The sequence below is a fragment of the Manis javanica genome, chromosome 4 (assembly GCF_040802235.1).
Source record: "Manis javanica isolate MJ-LG chromosome 4, MJ_LKY, whole genome shotgun sequence".
NCBI lineage: Eukaryota > Metazoa > Chordata > Mammalia > Pholidota > Manidae > Manis > Manis javanica.
Genome location: NC_133159.1, coordinates 80,295,058 through 80,317,289, shown reverse-complemented (window position 1 = coordinate 80,317,289; position 22,232 = coordinate 80,295,058). Strand labels below are relative to the sequence as shown.

General features: G+C 43.0%; 1 protein-coding gene across 1 annotated transcript; it reads left to right on the top strand.

Annotated features, from left to right (window-relative positions):
* The first annotated feature begins 19 nt into the window (after positions 1–19).
* On the top strand, positions 20–10,781 carry F3 (coagulation factor III, tissue factor). Its single transcript, XM_017664713.3, has 6 exons — positions 20–250; positions 1,395–1,506; positions 5,327–5,517; positions 7,584–7,762; positions 8,330–8,489; positions 9,842–10,781. The coding sequence occupies exons 1-6, from the start codon at positions 151–153 to the stop codon at positions 9,973–9,975; spliced, it is 876 nt and encodes a 291-aa protein (XP_017520202.3). The 5' UTR covers positions 20–150; the 3' UTR covers positions 9,976–10,781.
* The last annotated feature ends 11,451 nt before the right edge of the window (positions 10,782–22,232 follow it).

Here is a 22,232-nt window from a genome sequence, read left to right as displayed (position 1 = left end):
TCATAAGTAGCGCCCGGCACCCGCTCCCCCAGACTCGCGGCGCCCCGCGCACCCTCGGCTACCTCCGGTATCCCAGAAACGCATCCGGCCCGCATCCTCAGGCTTCGGGACACAGCGGAATCCTCCCGGCCTCCCCGCCAGTTCGTGTACATGGCGACCCCCACCCGGCCCCGAGTGCCCGTCCCCAAGGCCACTGTCTCTCGGACACTCCTGCTCTTCTGGGTCTTTCTCCAGGTGGCCGGAGCCACAGGTGAGTAGCACCCGCCCCCGAAACCCAAGGCGCGCTGCCCGGAGGAGGGGGTCAGCCCTGGCTGGTATCCGACTCGCCCAGATGCCCCAAGGTGTCCCCTGCGTCCGCGAGACTCGGCTGCTGTCTTTCAGCCGAGTTTCAATGAACCCAGGCCCCGGGGCGCGCAGGCGGGAGCTGGAGGGTAGGGGGTTAGCTGCCCTTTCTGCTAAAGAAGCTTGCTCGGGATTCCATTGTTGTTGCGTAAGTGGGTCTTCAGCTCCTGCTTTAAGTTTGGGGAAAGAGTTTCCCAGTGAGCCGTGACCTTGAAGGAGGTGAGACGTGAGTCCGCACCTGCCCTCGGCCTGCAACGTTTGACTATTATCCTTCATTGCAGACACACTTTCCTTAATAAAGAGCAGCTCTTGATCTTTTCTTAATTGTATTTGTTTTAGACTGAGTTAGAGGCAATCCTGTTGCAAAAGGTCTCTTAGATTGGAGCAGGCACCACATTGTGCATGCCCCCATACGCCTATTAGGTGTGTGGGGCAGGGGAGAGACTGTGACCTGCTGGGTATTGTCAAAGCATACTTAAATAATAAAGCCTCCTAACCGAATACATCCGAGGGGATAACAGGCCATACTTCTGCCTGGTTAGTTGTGGAAGCTTCAGTGTACAGACATGTTAGATAAAAATGGGAAAATGGCTTTTTCATTGTGTGCAGCCCTAACTTCTCTCACAAATATGGGGGTTGCCCATTTCCATAACTGAGTGAAAACCCTTCCTCACTGGCCTTTCCTAGTGAGTTGAACCTGTATTTTGCACTTTTGGCACTGGACGGTGGACACCCTGAGTTGCTGATGGCTCCCCGGCTGTGCTTCCATGTCAGGTTATCACAGGATGAGTGACTTCAAACGGAGATTTCAGTATCCTCACCTATGTCCTTAGATTACAAAATTGATCTTGCCATGAGGAAATTCTGGGTTTAGAAAAACTTTGGAGATTTTTTCTCTTGATGAAATAGGGAAGCATTTGTGGTTGGGACAAAAAATTAATGTGAGGTTTACGGTGATGCTGGGGAGAGTGGGGGAGACGTTTTCTACCAGCAACATGAAGTCATGTGCTGAAAAGTTCATGTAATAATAGCTGTTTCTCTTTGGTTTAAAGGTACTACAGATGTAGTGGCAGCATATAATTTAACTTGGAAATCAACTAATTTCAAGACAATTTTGGAGTGGGAACCCAAACCCATCAATCATGTCTACACTGTTCAGATAAGGTAAGCTGGAAAATTAAGGTAATCTAAAAAAGCAAATTAAGGCTTTTGATGTTTCCATTTCCTTGTGCAGAATATAAATGTCTTTCAAACTGACTAATGGATGAGATTCAACAGAGGGCAATGAAGAGGCATTCATGGTAATTTGGTGGCCAGAGCCATACTCCCTCAAGGTTACAATACTTGCATACCTTAAACTGATAGACCATTATAATTGTTCTTGGAGATGATGGGAAAATTTGTAAGCTCTGGAGAGGTGAATCTTCTTGAGCAGGTCATGGCAGCACTGAGATGTGGTTCTGGATGAGTGATAAGTAATCTTGTCTAAGCATACACGTCTTCTACATCACTGTCTAGACTGTGAGCTGCATCTAATGTGTTGAAGAGGCGGTGGGGAGGAGTTCAGATGTATACATTGCCCTTAAGCAGTGTTTGATTCAGTAAATTTTAGATGCTGTGATTCAAAGTTCAGTTGCATACCTGGTCTCAGAGGAAATCAAATTCATGACTCATTAAACTGTGCAGAAAGGCGCCTTTGCACCCTCAACTGTCAGGGCTGCTCAGCCAAGTCATCTGGGTCTCTGGCTGACAGCTCCCTCTCTAAGAGCTGATAATTCAGCATATTCAATGTAAACGCAGCAGGTACCAGATACCTTTCTTGATGTTTTTCACCATATTGGCAAGTTTTGGTATCTGAAATGTTCTAGGAGGCTTGGTAAAGATATTATTAAATAGAGAAGAGCTGCTGTGGAAATTATTTTAACTCTAATTGTGTAAGGGAACAAAAGTATCACCCATTAAAATCAAAGGCATTTAGTTGTTTTGTTTTAGCTTGCGTCAAGCCCTGTAATAGCATTAGGTGTACAACTTCTAAGTATGGAGTGGATCTTTTAGGTGGATATTCTTGTTTTTCAAAATGAACTTCATGATGACTGTTGCCAAAACCAACAGGGAAGAGAATTTGTGTGTGTGCATGCATTCATGTCCAGGTATATAGAGAGATAAAGGAATTCAGTAGTCCAAGATAACAATTATGGTGTGATCAAACTTATCAATTCAGATTCCACTAGTTGAAAATCAGTGATGAATTCCTCTGCAACAGAACTGAAGTTTACCTTTGTAAACACCTTCCTTCTAGATCATAAAAATGAGATTTTAGGAGGAATGCTAAGCTCCTAAGTATATTCAATCTTATGTTTGGTGAACATAGGGAAACGTATTCATGATTTCCCTGATTTCCAAATATAAGACTTTGTTAGCTCCAAGTTCTTAGACTTTCCAAGACTGCAGTTACTTAAGTGAATGTGGCCCCTAATGGGCAAACCTCCTGGCGCACACTGCAGCCTGAGGGCTTCCTGCCATCCTGGCGATCTGCCCGCACTCTGGGCCCTGAGCTGACTTGTGAGCTGTTCCTCCAGCCCTGTCAGAGAACCGCAACTCTTCCATGATCTCCCCAAGGGTAAAGACATTCCTGGGTGGAAAGGGCCATAGCAATCATTTATAGAAGAAGAAACTGTTGGCCAAGGAATGTGAGGGATTTATTCATGACTGCACTGACAGCAAGTGCCCAGGCAGGTCTGAAACCAAGCCTCCCCCACACTACTACCTCCTTAGGAGGCTTTGCCTCGTCCTGATGTGAGGCCCCAAAGCTGGGAGGAGGAAGGAGGGCTGATCCCACGCCTCTCTCAGCACACACCCTCTCGGCAGTGGGCCTTCTTCCTCCCAGTTTTCCTTCCCTAGAGAAACCGCCTTAAGCTGCTGCTCTTCTTCACCCACCTGCCCTCACCACAGTACCTGAAGCCCCTGCTTGGAGCCCCAGCTGTATTCTTCCCCTTTGCAAATGGCTTTGAGTGGTGGTTGGGAAGTGTTCTTGGCTTGAGCCTTGGCCCTGATCTGTCATCTGTAATATTAATTCCATAGGAATGTTCTTTGTTCTAGAAGTAAACTCCAAAAGCTTCTAGAAAAGTCCCTAAATTGTTAAGTCCAGATTCTGTTGGAATTTTTTAGTAGTTCTGGTGGGACATTTATTATTTCCAAATCAGGAGGTGTGGCAATACCTAGGAACCTCGAAAGCTTTTCGAGGGTTAATGCTGATAACGGCGTGCAAAGGCACTCACTGCACAGTTGGCCCTTCATTACCTGTTCACACTTCACTGACTTTACCGCTTTTGGTGACTAGGCACTTGAGCTATGTTGCCACGGAGCACTGTGCTTCTTCCCTGTGAGCTGGAAGGAAGCAAATCTCTCTCTCAGATGGAATGTAGCCACGGAGCCCTGTAGTCTTGCCCCTGTTACCTGGACAACTTGTTTGCCATAGCAATGCAGAAGAACCATGATGTGCTCATTCACTTTTTAAAATAGAAGTGATGTAATTTTTAGAAATGCATTTTGTTCATTCTGAAAGTAAGACAGCTTTTCCACTTTGAGAAATTAGAAAATTATAAGTCTAAGAAGCCCAAATATTTTCCTTTCAGTTTTAGTTTATGGATTTCAGTGTGTTTATCCATACCCTCTTAGCCTGATTATTTAGTTCAGATTTTTAAAAATGCATTGTTGTTATGCATAGATTTAGACAATCGAATCCATATAGCAGCTTGTTTTTCCCCTAATTCAACCGGTAAATGCAAGCCATCTAACACTCAGCAAGACCTAGCTGTGCAAGCCCTGAAACCCTGCTGTTAACTGGAGCACAAGGGCATGGACTCCTGGTAACAAGTTCACATTAAGTGCTTTAAAGGAGATAATGGCACTGGGGGGACAAGCAAGGGAGAGGTCAATTCTGAGCGAGAAGATCTGGAAATTCTTGGGGATAGTGGGATTGGAATGTGGCCTTGAGTGATGGGAAGGGCTCTGATGGTCAGTGATGCGAAGGGAAAGAGTCAAGTTATGTGGGACTGAAGTGTGTGGTTCAAGATGCTGTGATGTTCATCTGTGAATTGTCTAGGTCATTTAGAATAATTTCATTTTTAGTAGAAGTCTTTAAATCATTTCCTTTTCAATAATGCCTTACAAAAGAAAGATGTGTCTTTAGTGTCTTAGTCTCTCACTTTGCTGGACAGATACTGCCTGTATTGTCATTCTGTAATCTTTGATAGGATGTGTTCACATTATAAAAGTGAGGGACACATGTTGTATGAGACCCAGCCCTCACCTCATTAGCTAAGTGACCTTGTACAAGTTTCTTAGCAGCTCTGAGGTTGTGTTCTCATATGTAAAGGAGAGCCAGTATCTTCTTGGAAGTGTTATGTTAAAAATAGTAACATGGATAAAGGGCCCAGTACAGTACCTGGCATATACAATAGATTCCATAAATGTCAAATCATCACACCAATAATGGTTGTCATAGACTGTAATGTATAGAATATATTATTCTATAGGCTGTTACAGCTACATTGATTATATTCAACATAGCATATAGAATGAGAAAAGCAGTATGTGATATAAGCGACTATAGTAAATGAGGCTTGATGAAAAATTGCTCTTTCTTCCATGTAACCATGACAAATCACCCATATTTTAAGGAATAAATTTAACAAAACGGTTAAGAGCACAGACCTGCCATCCAACTGCTATCTGGCTCACATTTTAGCTGTGTGACTTTCAGCTGGTCCCCCAATCTCACCTTGCCTCTGTTGCATTATCTGTAAAAACAAGAGACAATTACAGAGCCACCTCAAGGTTGCATCTAAAGTGCTCAGCATATCAGATGCCTCCTCGAGATTGGCTGTGGCTACTTTTATTAACACTGCGCCACGGCCAGGAAGCAGCCTGTCTTGTGGGATGCAAATCATAATGTTCCATTTCTCGTCCTTCCTTCCTTTAGTCACAGATTAGGAAATTGGAAAAATAAATGCTTCTACACAACAGATACAGAGTGTGACCTCACTGATGAGATTGTGAAAGATGTGACACAGACATACATGGCGAGGGTCCTTTCCTACCCTGCAAGTGCCACTGACTCTGCTGGGGAGTCTCCGTTTACAAACTCCCCCGAGTTCACACCTTATGAGGAAAGTAAGTAGCTCGAATTGTTCTTACTCTAAATAACCTTTTGTTCTTATTCTGAATATTCTTGTGAGCTTGTGACCCCTAGGGGCCATTACATAAAACATATCTAGCCATAAATACATCTTTTTCAGAAACTGGGAAAGCGCCACAGTCACTTAACTCATTCCAGATATGGTAGGAGGTTCTCAGAACACAAGCTTTAGAGTCGGTAACAGTGTCATCAAGTAACTTTCTCTGCTGGTCTGTCCCAGACCTTACCAGTAACTGGCTGGATGCAGTACAAGGAGTAGGGAAGCCACCAAAGCTGGGATTTCAAGGTTTCCCCTGAGCTCCTGTATTTAGGAGAATTTTTATAGCTAAGGTAGATATAAATATTTTTATATATATATTTATATTTATATATTTATGTCCCATCAGCAGACTCAAAGTCCCAGCTTTGGGTCACAGTCACAAATCCATGGGGAAAGTCCAGTTTCCGTCTGAGCCCATAACAGCCGTATGTGCTTAATGGCTACTATTTTAGTTGCATAAGATTTCCAATATCTTATATATTTATTCTGCATGTGCTTACACAGACACACATGTACTTGCATATGATTTGTGTTAAATTACTGGGTTCTGTTTTACTGTCATTTAAGTAAAGCACAGGAGGCAATTGAGCACTGCAGAGCTGGGACTGGTTCCTTGAGCTACAAGGACCTTTCCACAGCCCCGAATTTGTTGTTCCTGATGCCTTGCTGACTTTTTTAATCACTTGACCATGATTTGCCTCCTGAGTTCCCAGCCTACCTCCTTCATGCTGCTTTTCAAAATGGGGAATGTTTCCCTCTCCAGCCTTTGCCCCAGTAAGCTGACCTTAGTTAATATCTATTATGAGAATGCAGAGGATTCCTGCCAAGTAGGAAAGTTAAGTCTTTCTGTCATGAGTATGGGTCTGAACTAGGTATTTTAAATAAACATATAGCATACTGTAGCACACTGAAAAGAGTGAAATCAGCTGCTCTTTTAAGAAGAGCTAGAATGAAAGTGTTGTGTTGTCGGTGTTTTCATGTTTACCCCTCTGACTGCCCAGTGAGGGAGAAGAGGTTCTTGAGGCAGGGATGGTGAGAAGGGCAGAAGGAGAGTCTACAACCTTTCCCCTCTAGTGTCTACTTTGAGAGTAAAACTGGGGCAGCCTGGCCCGGTGAATCTGGCTGCCTTCCCTGTTGTCAGACTCCTCTAGTGCCTTCAACCAGCGTGTCTCAGGGCACTTGGCTAGAGCAGAAACACCCTGTGGGCAGCCACTCCCAGTGATGCTGCAGGGTCTCTGAGACGCATTCTCCCTCCACTGATGGTGTCTCATGATGTCCTTTTACAGTTCTTGAGTTATTTTGTAAGCCACTTCAAATCCTTTCTTGGTGCAAGATAGGAAATATCTTATAGATTTATTTTGCATGTGCTTACATAGACACATACATACTTGCATATGATTTGTGTTAAATTACTAGGTTCTGTTTTACTGTCATTCAACTAAAGCACAGGAGGTAATTGAGCACTGCAGAGACTCAGTGGCTGAAACTGGTTCCTTGAGGTACCAAGGACCTTTCCACAGCCTGTAATTTATTGTATCTGGTATTGGAAATTTTATGCAACTAGAGTGTTTACAATAGTAGCCACTAAGCACATATGGCTATTGAGAACTTGAAATATGGCTAATGCTGTAAGGATAAAATACACACTGGATTTCAGAAAATATCTCCAAAAGCTTTTATGTTGATTACATGTTAAGATGATAATATTTTAGCTGGATTGGGTTAAATAAAAAATTATTAAAATTCATTTCACTTGTTCATTTTTACATTTTCTAATGCTACCACAAGCAAATGTAAAATTGTATCTCTGGCTCCCATTACATTTCCCTTGACCAGTAAAACGTTTTGGAGTTCAACTCCATTTAGCTTACCATTGCCAAGCAGTTGATTCTCTGCTAGTCTTTTATGAGGGATGACTACATTGTCATTAACTATGATAACTAAATGTATTCTACTTTGTATAGAATTCTTTGGTTCCAACGAAGCTCATTTCTGTTTTAGCAAACCTTGGACAGCCAGCAATTCAGAGTTTTAGACAGGTTGGGACAAAACTGAATGTAATTGTGCAGGATGCACGCACCTTAGTCAGAAAGAACGGCACATTCCTAAGCCTCCGGGATGTTTTTGGCAAGAACCTAAGTTATGCACTTTATTATTGGAAAGCTGCAAGTACAGGAAAGGTGAGAATTCCTTCATTTGTTTATATGGACTTGTTTTAAATTGTGGATCCTTGATTGTATAGCCTACTTCTTCCCCAATTCAAAAATATCAGAGTGGGGTGGTTGCGGGCAGTGTGAGGGGTTGGGAGGGGTGCCTGCTGCCCAGATTCTGCCTGTGACCTTGGGCAGGACCCCCTGGATTCTCAGGTTCCGGCCATGGGGCTAGGCTAGGTCATCTCTAAAGTTGCCACCAGCTCCCACATTTCTTCCTCCATTGAGGATCCCAGAGACAAAATTTGTTTTCCATTCAACATTTAATGCTTCATTTTTTCCTTTACTGCAAATATCTTCTAAAAGAGCTCAATTGAGTTGGGGTATTAAAGGGCTAAAATGTGCCTAAATGGAGTATCTTCAGTCTTAGAAAAAAGCATCCTTAGCAGTTATCACAAGGAACTGATTAGCCAAGTCACTTCTAATCCTTTATTTGTTAGAAGTGTCCATGTGGGCTTTTACTTCCACAGTGACTTAGTAAAGGGGAAGGAATTCACTCTGAGCCCGAATGGATTAAGAGTTCTTTTTATTTGACAGAAAACAGCCAAGACAAACACTAATGAGTTTTCGATTGATGTGGATAAAGGAGAAAACTACTGTTTTAATGTTCAAGCAGTGATTTCATCACGAAGAACTAACCAGAAAAGCACAGAAAGTCCCACTGCGTGCACTAGCCAGGAGAAGGACACATTCACAGGTAAGTGGCTCTGCATGTCACTTGGCCAGGAGGCGTGGACGCCTTCCAGGGGCCTAGCTCCACCCTGAGCACCAGGATGCACTTTTGTTCAGGGAGAAGCTGCTTTGGTCTTTTGTTTTGTTTTGTGGGTTTTTTGTGTATTCTCACAAGTTTAGCCATTTAGAACTGTTTCTGTGTTGTTCCCTTGTATTAGCAAGTGTTTTCTTGAGCACCTACCATGTGCTAAGCTCTCTGCTAAGCACTGGGCACAGTACATGTTTAGGATTTAGCATCAAATCACAGATTCCTCTGGGCATCTTTTCATACTTAAATTCTGATCTTGGAGTTTGAGGGGAGCTTCTGGACCAGCTGCAACAGCACCCCCTAGACATTTGTGGGCACCCACTACAGGCTATTACCACAGAGGATATAAATTCTGACCCGTGAAAGGAAGGGACTGAGCCTATCAAATATACCCACATGCACATGTGCACATGGCCAACATGTGTGTCCATGCGTGTACATACGCTGGGGGCCAGACACCATGTGAGGAGTGGCTCCTAACTGGAAGTGCCGCAGGTGTCCAGGTATGTCTGTGAGGCTGAAAGCCGACACATCTCTCCCTAGGTTTTATAGGGAAACCACATCAATCATGCATATGTTCAGGGAACAAAGAGCCAGAGGAGAGTAATGACAACCTACCTCAATGTTAAGACAAAATTTAAACATTTTAAAACACTTTTAAATAAATTCTCTCCTGTTTACTAACACTGACAGAAGGCAAGGTTCTCCTTGGCCATCACACCCACAGCCCTCACATCCATTGTCCTCAAGGCAGCTCGAGTTCTGCGGCCCCTCTGTCTTGCACACCCAGATTGCTGCTTCCCCTGCCTCTTTGCCTATGGAAATGTGTCCTCTGAGAACTCTTTCAAATGCCACCTCCACCAGGAAGCCTTCTTATTGCCCAACCAGCTATTATCTCTTCTTCACCTGAATCCTGGCTGTGCATCTGTCTCTTTGCGCTGATAGTTCATCTTCTATACTCATTGCCACCACACCTAGCATGATTTTTAGCCACTTGCTTCTAACAGCTGTTCTTGCTTCCATCACTTGGATCTCTTCTAGAGTCTGGGCATTACCTGGTTCATCAGCTGGCCCATTAAATGCTTCTTGCCATCGCCAGTCACCCTGAAACACCTAGGGTTTGACAAATTCTTTTCTAGTCCAAATATTGTAGTAGAAAGAGGAGAGGAAATAAGTTTCAAGCTATGCAAAACCAGGATGATGTAATTTGTAGTTAGGCTCTCAATTCTGCCCTCTGAGGAATGGCATCCGAGAGCCCTCTCAACAGACCTTTTACCGTATGTGTTTAGATGTGTTCATCATTGGAGCGGTGGTGATCGTGGCCATCATCTTCATCATTGTCCTGTCCGTGTCTCTGCGCAAGTGCAGGAAGGCGAGAGCAGACAAGAGCGGGAAGGAGAACTCCCCGCTCAACGCCGCGTGAGGAACGTGCCGCCAGAACTGCCCGCTGTAGCAGAGTTGACTTTGCACTGTGGCCAAGAACTTTTAAGAGGATAGAATATATGGAAAAACAAATGATTGTCTGGGAGCATAGAGACCCTTGGGTTCAAAGAAAGCGCTTTATCTGACCTGTTCTCACAGTTAGCATTCTGGTGTCAACATCAGCATAGACACTTTGGAATGTAAAGAACGGTACAACCAAGTTTTAAAATTTCTATTTTAACACTATGGCACCTTTTGCACATATTATGCTTTAGACTATATATTCTGTACCCAGGATGAAACCAGATCATCTAAGCAGAAACTAATGAACAAGTACCTTAAAAAACCCTGGGTGAGCTTTTGGAGAATTTTCAAGAGGCTGCTTTCAAACCTCTTTAAACCTTGGTTCTTTAATAATATATGGTGTTTAGGATCTTCTTCTTGAATTCTTTTGGAGGTTCAAAACAATTGGCAAACTTTTACGTGAACGTCTTAAGTGCAGAAGACTTCTATTTGGGGCACATTCCTAACATGCATTACAGTTTAGCACTTTATCTGACTTAAATGCTGTTGATTAAACACTTGACAGCTAACTACATTTTTATAAGACTACTATAAAAACTACATGGAGTTTATGATTTAAGGTACTTCAAGCCTCTATTGTCTACATTGTATATATTTACATAATTTTTTTAGAAAGGTCTTATATATGGGATTTTCTATTTATAAAGATAATATTCTGTTTGTATATATTGAGATAATTTATTTAATTACTTTTATATAAATAAAGGTGACTGGGAATTGTGACTGCTGTATTTTATCTTGCATTTTTATTTATGACTTGGTCTTTGTATTAGTTGGCTCTGCTGCAGTGACAAATGACCCTAAAATTCTTGGTGGTTATAACAACAGTATCTTTATTTCTCACTTACATTACATTTCAGTGGCTGTGGGTGGACTGCAGCTCTTCCTAATGTCTTCTCATTCCAGCACCCAAATCAAAGGTGAAGCTCCTATTTGGATCAGGACAAAGGAATTTTAAAAACCTGGTAGAAATAGGCAGCCATGTCTTCAAACATTAGGCTGCCTCTTAAAACATCTGCTCCACACTGACCCCACTATCACTTCTGCTCACATGCCACTGGCCCAAGAAAGACACACAACCAATTTTGACAATCCTCTGCCTCCAGCGAGGTACCACATGTGTTGCTGTGGGCAGGGATGTGCGGTGCTACGGGGAGGGGAGAAAATCACACAATCCTTTGCCGACCAGGAGAGATTTCTTCCCATGGGCATTAGTTCGAATTGCAGATGAAGGTTGGAGAGGAGAAGGTTGGAAAATTCTTTGGAGTTTTGCATGGAGAGAAAAAATTGGATAGAAGGACAATATAAAATAGGGAGAGAAGTGCAGTGAAGTCTCTAGAGTTAATTAAAAGCAAATTAGACTGAGAGCTCTTTGCGGGCAGGACTTGGTAGCTGATGTTTCCTGCTTCTTTAAGGTGGTCAGTGAACTCTTAGTTATGGCTGAGCTGAACTGACTTCTACCTCCCTCTAGAATGTACAAATAGTGATTGCTCCATTCACGTGCGCAGAAAAGCAGAACAGTCTTAATCTCACCAATGTATTGAAAGAGGATCCTAACTAGGGAGGAAAAAGGTTTCTAGCACCTAGGTGGGTTGCAAGCATATCTGCTTGCTTCTGGAAGGCTGGACCTGTGCCATCTAGGAAAAACGTCCCGATGGACCCCCACCTGGAAGTGTCACACCAAGGAGACACTGGGCAAGCACGCAAAGAATCAGTTCGCTGTCCAGGTGTTCCATGAATTTTAAATCCATCTGGTCCTTTGCTCCAAAGAACTAAGCATTGTCAATAACTCTAAACATGAAGTGTTTGCTATAACAGTCCATCCTAAGAAGAATGGGCAAAAGAAACCTTCGTTGTTCCCATAAAAATGGTAGCCTGAAAGAAAGAGAATGGTAGACATTTTGGAGAGATTAAGGGAAACAGACCAGCAGACCAGTGGCTGGTTTTTCAGGTCGGTTTCGTTAGTGTGTTTGCTGTAATCTGTGTGGATGTGGAGAGGCTGAATTGCAGGCTGTTTTGTTGTGCCAGGGAAAGCGGGGTGGGTGTGTTTGCAAGGAGTCGACAAAGAGAGGCCAGCCTGGGGGCATGTCCTGAAAGAAGTGTGCTTTGGTATTATCTGAAATTCCTGCTCCTGTGTGGCTGCCTGGGTGCATTGCTGAGGGCACAACATGAGGGGCAGAGTGAGCTCCCAACAGGGTGTCTGGCTGGGCGTTTCCATCAGGCTACTCTTTCCCTGCCAGGAGTAATTACAGCATTATATAATTCCATGGCCTCATAATCTAAGGAATGTGAATGTCCTACTAAAGAACGTACTGGCAGGTCTGGGTAGTACTGAGATTCCTGGCTGTTCACAGAGGAAGAATTCCTTACAGATCCAGTTGAGGCTGCAATAATCCAGAAGTTTCAAAACTGCAGATTATCACCACACCTCGAGTTTCCACACCTGTCCTTCTCACTGAGATCAAGGAGCTGCTGCTCACATCAACACTGTAAGTAGCACTGCAGCAGAAAACCCTAAATCGTTGGCTGGCACCCAAAAACCATGGCCCTCCTGGGGGCCAAATTATACAACATTGCTTACACTCTCCCTTAAAGTCTCCCACAAACCTCACTGTTAGTAGACTAAACCTACACGCCCTGAAGGAGATTTTTGCCATCTTCAAGTATTGACCAGGTCAGTAACTGACCAAGTTATTGGCCATAAGGACTTAACGTAAGGAAAACTAGTGCTTGTGAAATCCAAAGACATTTTACCTTCAGCAGATGGCCTGTCATCTAAGTACCTGTCTCTTAAACAAAGGAACAATTATAATTATCTCTATCCATCAAATAGCAAATGAACTCATTTCCAAATGCATTTTTCACCTGTTCTAGGACACATATACTTTACATGTGTTATTTTTCTCCAACGGCTGCCGGAAAGGTTTATCATCATCACAACATGAGTTCCCTGCAGAGCTTACAGCACACACTAGCTCTCCTTTCCTCCAGACCCTGCTTTCAAGGGGGGATCGAGGTGATTCTGGCTCTGCCTTTCAGCACGTTCCTTCCACATGGCTGCAGAACTGGTGTGAGGTAGGCACAGAGGATGAATCTCAGGGCTCCTCCTGGGAAGGCTGGGGTGCTCTACTTGGGGAACTTAATAAAGAAACATGTAGCCCCAATAGCTGCCAGCAGTTATCTTGAGACCACAAAGAGAGCAGCACAAACTGGAGTGGACAGACAGAAACTAGGTCACCAAGCCACAGCATTGGGCCTTACCTGAAGTCATCCCTCCCCACGGACTTTCCACAGGATGAAAGCCAATTAAGTATTTAAGCAGGTTTGGCTCAGTTTTTCTTAACTTTTCTGACTCCCAGTCAGAAGCACCCTAACCAACGCTGTACAGGCATTGACCACAGAACATAAACATAGATGAAGAAGGTGCCTATAATGTAAGCTTATGAAAAGTTTATAATGTAAAATAATATTCCATTTTCATGCCTTCTCAACTACTAAATGACTCTGCTCTGAAATTATCTACTCTTTTCAACACTATCAAGTTCTCCTTTCCTATTGGATCATTCCTGTCAGTTCACAAACATACAGCACTATTTTCTATCTTAAAAAATCATTTTAAATAATAATTGGCCCTCATCTCGATTTCCTTCTCGTGTCCTACTCCTTGGACACATCTCCTCTCAAGCTTCTAAATGCTGGGTTACCTTAGTGTTCCACCCATTGTCTCTCAGTACCACTCTCTAGGTAATAGACCCAAAAGGGCACAGCTCTATCACCTAGCTCTATCACACCATGTGCCCAGTCCAGCTGCTGATGACTCCTGAATGTGTATCTTAGTCCCCACCTCCGTCCTACAGTCCAGAGCTGCACTGTAGATTCAGCTACTTACACATCTCTACCTGGGTGTCTAACAGGCATCTCAATCTTAATATGGCCAAAGAGATCTATAATTTCCCCCACCCCCAAAAATGTCTCTCTCCCAGTCTTTCCCATTTCAAGAAATAGCACGACCCTTGGCCCTGGCCAAAACCCATGATGCCGTCACTGACTTTTTCTTCTGTCATGCCACATTCAGTCCGCCAGTGAAGCCTTTAAAATATATCCCGATTCCAAAACTCACCTCCCGCTCTGCCATCCTCCTGATTCAAGCCACTCCCATCTCTTACTGGATCATTGCAACAGCCTCCTAGCTGGCCTCCCTACTTCCACATTTGGTTCCCCTACAGTCTGTTTTCCTCACAGCAACCAGAATAATCTTTTTTAAAAATGTAAATCATGTTCTATGTACGTGCTGTTCTCATACAGTCATTACAACTTCAAGAGGGTTTGGGGTAGGGTGGTTTGTAGTATGTCAGTTTAGCTAATCTAGAATGACATTTAACACAGTCTTTTTCCCTGCAGGATCCTAGATCAGTCACCCAAAAGAGGAATGTGCACAAGATTTGAACAGAGGTAAAGCAGCTGCCAGTAAAAGGCTCGAGAGGTTGGCGTGGCAAAGGAGAAATGCAAAGGGGCCGATTCCAGGTTGCCCTCACTCTCCTCCTGACTTATAACCCTTCTGACCAGTGGCCCCCAGCCCTGCGTCATGAGGGAAAAAGTCCGTAGCCTTTTCTACCAAGTCTCTCTCTGGGAGCCCAGGGAGGGAATGAGCACACTCTTCCTGGAGGATCTGCAGAGGTTTTGAGTAAGAGATGGGTGTGAGCTGACACTGGTCCTTCCACAGTCTTGCCACCTTTCAGAGTAGAGCATTCAACTCCTTGGTGGCCACCCCGGGAGCATGAGGCCATAGTACTCCTGAGCACAGGCCAGTCCATGCACCCAAGCTGCGTGCTCAGCCCTTCGCCGTTTAGGCCTCCCTCCTGAGCCAGGAGTCTTCATGCCCTCCCCCACACAGGCCCCTGTCGTCATATAAATAGCAGCACAGAGCCCATGTGTACAATGACTGCTACTTCCTTCATGTTTCTGATGCTTGATTTCATTTCTAATTTAGGCTCCGTTTCCACCAGATGGTAGACTACATCCTAGGCAATTTGATGATTCCCCAAACATGTGTCTCTTCCCTGGAGCTGTGTCCAGGTCCACCCCTCCACTGCCACCGCCCCTGCCCCCCAGGCAACCTCCGCTTCCCCCTCAACACACATCACCGTGTGAGTCTTAGTGTACAGCTGATGGTTTGATCGACGTATAGTGTCAAATGATGACCACAACAGGCTTAGTTAGCACACATCACCTCAGAGAGATGTAGTAAAAAGAAATTTCTCCTGGTGATGAGAACTCTTGGTTTAACAACTTTCCTGTATACCATACAGCAGAGTCAGCTAGAGTAAATGTACTTATTTATATAGTAACTGGAAGTTCATACCTTTGGACCACCTTCCTCTGATTCCCCTACCCCTACACCCTCCACCTCAGGTAACCACGAAGCTGACCTCTTTTGCTATGAGTTTGGTGGTGGTGGATTTTTTAGATTCCACACATAAGTGAAATCACACAGAATTTTATCTTTCTGTCTGACTTATTTCACTTAGCGTAATACCTTCAAGGTCCATCCATGTTGTCAGGAATGGCAGGTGTCTTGCCAATGGGTTTCAGCCCCAGGCAACTTCACTCTGGATTCAGAGAGACTGAAATGTTACAATGGAACGTTCTTGGGGTGAAAGGGTTATACTAAACTTCGGCGGTGGCAGGTCACCACGATCCTGTCCACTCAGAGCAAGTTTGCCTGCAGCAAGCTGGCCTCTGCCTCCGGGCCTCTCTGCCCCTGCAGCCATCTCAGTCTCTGTCCTCGGCGCTGCCACCACTCCAGCCTCCGCTCTCCAGCAGTCTTGTAGTCCTGCAGCAGCCCAGAGCACTGGGCGGAGCTCTTTAATAGAGAGTCAATAACAACGTATTGCCCACATGTGTATAGTAAGCTAGCCGACCAGGGCCAGGTGAGAATCCTGGCCATAGGAACTTTTGTTTTTTCTACATCCATTTTTTAATTGGATTTTTAAAAATATTGAATTGTGTAAGTTACATGTTTTGGATAATAGCACCTTATCAGATACATGATTTGCAAATATTTTTCCCCATTCCGTACACTGTCTTTTCATTTTGCTGGCTGCTTTTTTCACTGTGTACAAGTCTTTATTTTGATGTAGTCCCATCTTATTTTCAGGATTGTTGTTTGTCTTTATGTGTGATTTCCAAAAATATATTACCGAGACTCATATCAGGAGGCCTTTTTCCTGTTGTTTCGTAGGAGTTCCATGTTTCAGGTCTCATTTTTAAATCTTTAATCCATTTTGTCAATTTTTGTGAGTGGTATAAGATAGGGATCAGCAATCAATGCTTTAACAAGAAGACGTCAGGTGATTCTAAGGCCTAAAAAAGTTTGAGAACCAGAGGATTACTTTATTATTCACGGCAACGAGAGACTGGGGTAGCTATAGACCCAAAGGGGGCATTCTCAGCTCTTGGGGAGCTCAGAATGCAGCCCACTGTCGAGTCAAAATCAAATTAAGCATACGTAAAGTATAAACAAGATTCTCCATCTGTAGACTGCATACCCTCTGTAGACTCTCACATGTGGGTCTGTTAGGATTTTTCATGCTGCAAGGACCAGAAACTCTTCCTAGAGAACTTAAGCAAATTGGGAAGACTGTTTTCTATTTTGTCAAGCGAGCTAATTGGTCAAGCTCTTCAGCCCCTTTTAGCCTAAATCCCATGCCTATATGTTATCAGAGCATCAGTAAGTAACATTTATAAATAATACTCTTACTCTGGGGAAAATGAAAATACTCAAAAAAAAAGAAGGTCCAGGAATTTTGAAACTGAGAAATTGAAAATCATCTTGAACATACACATTAAATAAACTTTTAAAACACAAGCCTGAAAAGCCTTTTAAGAAAAAAGTTCTTAAAAATCTTTATCCAGATTTTCAAAAACCACAAAAAATGTGTGCTCACCTGCAAAGTAATTTGTCTTCTCTGAGATTTTATCACACCAGAGAAATTAACATTCAGAGGGGCAGTAAAATGGTTTTCCCTTACATACAGCACTGGAACTGAAATGTTGTGTAACTAAGGTTGTGGCGCCATCTTCAGTTCCTGAGGAGGATCGACAACTGGACCAGAATGTTCACATTGGATTATAAAAGTAAAGGAAGTGTAGGAACCAAACACCTGTAAATGATTAGAATGAGGGAACGTGGCAGGATGGGTGGCCAGAGTGCCTTCTTCAAGTTGCTGCAACTCACCTGCTTTTCAATTTCAAGATGATTTTCAATTTCTCAGCTTCAAAATTCCTGGACCTTTTTTTTTGGTCTCTGGTCCAGAGCTAGAGCTCCCACCCCACCCACCCCAGGTCCTGTTACTCAAAGAGTGGTCTGGAGACAGCAGCTTTAGCACCATTTGAGAACCAGAAATGGAAATTCTAGGCCCTACCACGGAACTAATGAATAGAATAGGCATGTGCCAGGTGCTGTGTGCATTTACTGACATCTGAGCAGCTCTGTTCTATGTGCTTTCCCCAACCATTTAGCCAACTATTCCTGACTTCACAAAAGCAGGGTGGGGGAAGATGGGTAGAGAAGGCAGACAGACACCTCACCAATGGATAGAACTGCACAGCTTTGATGAGATGTCACTTATTAAATTTAAATATTGGCAAGTTATTAAAAGCCATGCCCAAAGTAAAAGCAGAGCCACGGTAATATTACAAATATTACACATTTCCCCAAAACAATATTTTGGGGACTTCTGCCTCAGTCAACACGTCTGGGACTAATTTTTCCTTAGTTCTGTCAGTTTTTATGTGTTTTGGGCCTATGTTACTGGGAGGGACTTTCCTTCTCATGCAAGCCTGTCCAAGTGCCACCCAAATAAAGCATGTGTGTTACTGTCTCACAACTCCTCGATCAAACCCCAAACCCCCAAACTTACACAAGTTCAAAATTTCACAGGTTCAAGGGGAGAAAATACCTCCCCTCCCCATGATGTTGTTACCATATGCTGAGAGCATGTGCAATGGGATATATATTCATGGAACCATCCTTGGAAAACACAATCTGTCACAAAGGCCAAGATACAAAAACTGCATTTCTATTCAGTAGCAACCATAAGAAAATGAAATGTTGGATACAATTTATACAACAAGCAAACATCAATGCCTAGCAATAAAGCTGATAAAAGATATATAAGACCTCTAACAGAAACTACATTACAGATAGAAATTGAAGAAGTCATAGATAAATGGAGGGATCTATCATGTTAAGGGATTGAAAGAATTCTGCAGTTGCTGGGTGTGTATGTCAATTAGGTCAAGTTGGCTAATTGTGTTCAAGTATTTATGATGGTTTCTTTTGTTATTGTTGGATCAACCCTTGTATCATTATGAAATGTCCCTAAATTCTAGAAATGCTTAGTCTTAAAATCTTCTTTGTCTGATAGCTAGTAAAGGACTCATATCCAGAATATATAAAAATCTCTGTAACATGAACAGGACAATTTATAAAAGGTGGTCCAAAGATTTAAATGCCCACTTCAAAAAAGAGGATAGCCAAATGGCCAATAAACTTGAAACAAGTTAAACTTCATTACTGATCAGGGAAATGCAAAATGAAACCACAGTGATTTACTGTTGATGGCTATAAACATGTAACTAAAATAAAAAAAGAAAGAAAACACTGACAACACTGAGTATTGGCAAGGACTGAAAAAATTGGAATTCTCCTACACTTTTGGCGGGAGTGTAAAAATGGTACTACTTTGGAGAACAGTTACACAGTACCTAACAAAGCTAAAATGTTCCACTCCCCAAATGCATATGTGCACCAAAGACATGCATAAGAATGTTCATATAAGGACTATTTGTAATAGTTGCCAACAGAAAAGTGAATGCCCATCAATGGTTAAGAAAAAGTATGGTCTACTCATCAACTTAAATATTATGCAATAGAAGTGAAGGAATTAGTATACCTACAATGATCAGTCTCCAAAGATGGAGAAAGCAGCTGTACACAAAAGGGAATCTATTGTATGTGTTCAAAATTTTTGTATGTAAAGGCAAAGTAATTTGTATGATAGGAGTCAGAATAGTGGCTAATACCATTTAGGGGCTAATAATTGGAAAACAACATGGAGGTCTTTGAGGTGTGCCAATGCTTTTTTTGCCTTGGGAGGTCAAGAAATGATAAGCATGCACTTTCTAAACTCACTTAGGTTTATAGACTTTTCTGTAACTTAACTATATACAGAAGATGTGGCAGGAATACGGACAGTAGGGAATGTTGAAAAACTGATAAATCAAGAAAAAGCTATATGGCGTATTATTTAAAAATTAAGTAATTAAAAAGCTAAAAATGGTTATCCTTAGGTGATGGGAATTGTTTTTCAGTAATTTTTGGTACTATATATTTTTTTAAGTGACATGCATGTGTTTATAGGTCAGAACATTTCTTTACAAAGTAAAAATTAATGATGCAGGTAAAAATACGATGTTTCCTACAATGGTAAAGGCCATCAGATGAATAAATTCACTATTTTAGGCAAATTATAGTTTAAACTACCAAGTTTAAAAGTTAAAAACTATACAAGGAAATGATAGATATTATATTTCCACAGTTTTAAGACAAGCGCTAATAATTAAGAAAGGGGGAAAGAGGTGAAGGGAAGCAGAACATGTCACCCCAAAATATACCACTTTGGCATAAGGACTATTATGAGATAAAAGGTACTTTAAAAAACAGCAGGTGCAGGGGTGGAGCCAAGATGGCAGAGTGAGGAGAGCAACGGAAATCTCCCAAAACCACATATATCTATGAAAATATAACAAAGACAACTCTTCCTAAAATAGAGACCACAGGACACAGGACAACATCCAGACAACATCCACACCTGCGAGAACCCAGTGCCTTGCGAAGGGGGTAAGATACAAGCCCCGGCCCGGCGGAACCTGAGCGCCCCTCCCCCCAGCTCCCGGCGGGAGGAGAGGAGTCAGCAGGGAGGGAGAAGGAGCCCAGGACTGCTGAAAACCCAGCCCCAGCCATCCGGACCAGAGCGCACACACAGTGCATGCGTGGGGCCCTGGATACTAGGGAAACAGGACAGCAAGACTGGTGAGCGGGTGCTTGAGGCGAGGCCGGAGAACAAAGAAACGGGAGCGGATATTTTTTTTTTTTCTGGCGAGTGCTTTTTGGAAGTCTTAAAGGGACAGGGACCCCAATACTAGGGAAACAGGGAAGCAAGACCGGTGAGCGGGTACCTGAGGCTGGCGCCTGAGGACAAAGAAAATAGTGCTTTTTTCTTTTCTTTTTTTTTATATTATTTATTTAATTTTGTTGTTGTTGTTGTTCTTTTGGTTTGGCGAGTGCTTTTTGGACGTCTTAAAGGGGCAGGGCGGGACACTTAGTCCAGAGGCAGGGAATCTGGGGATCTCTGGGCACTCTAACCCCCTGGGCCGCAGAGAGCACGGAGGCCCCTTACAGAAATAACTAGCCTCCCTGCCACTCCCCCTCCAACAGGGCTCCACCAATTTGGAGCAGCAGCCTGAGCCAGGCCATGCCCACAGCAACAGCGGAGATAAACTCCATAGCAGCCGGGCAGGAAGCAGAAGCCCTGTCTGTGCCCCCTGTCTGCGCGCAGCTGACCAGCACAAGCCACTAGAGATCGCTGTTCTCCCAGGAGAGGAAGGCCACAAACCAACAAGAAGGAAAGCTCTTCGAGCTGTCACTCGTACCAGCTCTGCAAACTCTCTATCACCATGAAAAGGCAAAACTACAGGCAGACAAAGATCACAGAGACAACACCTGAGAAGGAGACAGACCTAACCAGTCTTCCTGAAAAAGAATTCAAAATAAAAATCATGAACATGCTGACAGAGATGCAGAGAAAAATGCAAGAGCAATGGGATGAAGTTGAGAGGGAGATCACAGATGTCAGGAAGGAGATCACAGAAGTGAAACAAGCAGAATGGATAAGATGCAAGAGGCCACTGAAGGAATAGAAACCAGAGAACAGAAACGTATAGGAGCTGACATAGAGAGAGAGAAAAGAATCTCCAGGAACGAAACAATACTAAGAGAACTGTGTGACCAATCCAAAAGGAACAATATCCATATTACAGGGGTACCAGAAGAAGAAGAGAGAGGAAGGGATAGAAAGTGTCTTTGAAGAAATAATTGCTGAAAACTTCCCCAAACTGGGGGAGGAAATAATTGAACAGACCACGGAAATACACAGAACCCCCAACAGAAAGGATCCAAGGAGGACAACACCAAGACACATAATAATTTAAATGGCAAGGATCAAGGACAAGGAAAGAGTTTTAAAGGCAGCTAGAGAGAAAAAGGTCACCTATAAAGGAAAACCCATCAGGCTATCATCAGACTTCTCGACAGAAACCCTACAGGCCAGAAGAGAATGGCATGATATATTTAATACAATGAAACAGAAGGGCCTTGAAACAAGGATACTGTATCCAGCATGACTATCATTTAAATATGATGGTGGGATTAAACAATTCCCAGACAAGCAAAAGCTGAGGGAATTTGCTTCCCACAAACCACCTCTACAGGGCATCTTACAGGGACTGCTCTAGATGGGAGCACTCCTAAAAAGAGCACAGAACAAAACACCCAACATATGAAGAAAGGAGGAGGAGGAATAAGAAGGGAGAGAAGAAAAGAATCTCCAGACAGTGTATATGACAGCTCAAAAAGCGAGCTAAGTTAGGCAGTAAGATACTAAAGAGGCTAACCTTGAACCTTTGGTAGCCACAAATTTAAAGCCTGCAATAGCAATAAGTACATATCTCTCAATAGTCACCCTAAATGTAAATGGACTTAATGCACCAATCAAAAGACACAGAGTAATAGAATGGATAAAAAAGCAAGACCCATCTATACGCTGCTTACAAGAAACTCACCTTAAACCCAAAGACATGCACAAACTAAAAGTCAAGGGATGGAAAAACATATTTCAGGCAAACAACAGCGAGAAGAAAGCAGGGGTTGCAGTACTAGTATCAGACAAAATAGACTTCAAAAAAAAAAAAGTAACAAAAGACAAAGAAGGACACTACATAATGATAAAGGGCTCAGTCCAACAAGAGGATATAACCATTCTAAATATATATGCACCCAACACAGGAGCACCAGCATGTGAAACAAATACTAACAGAACTAAAGGGGGAAAT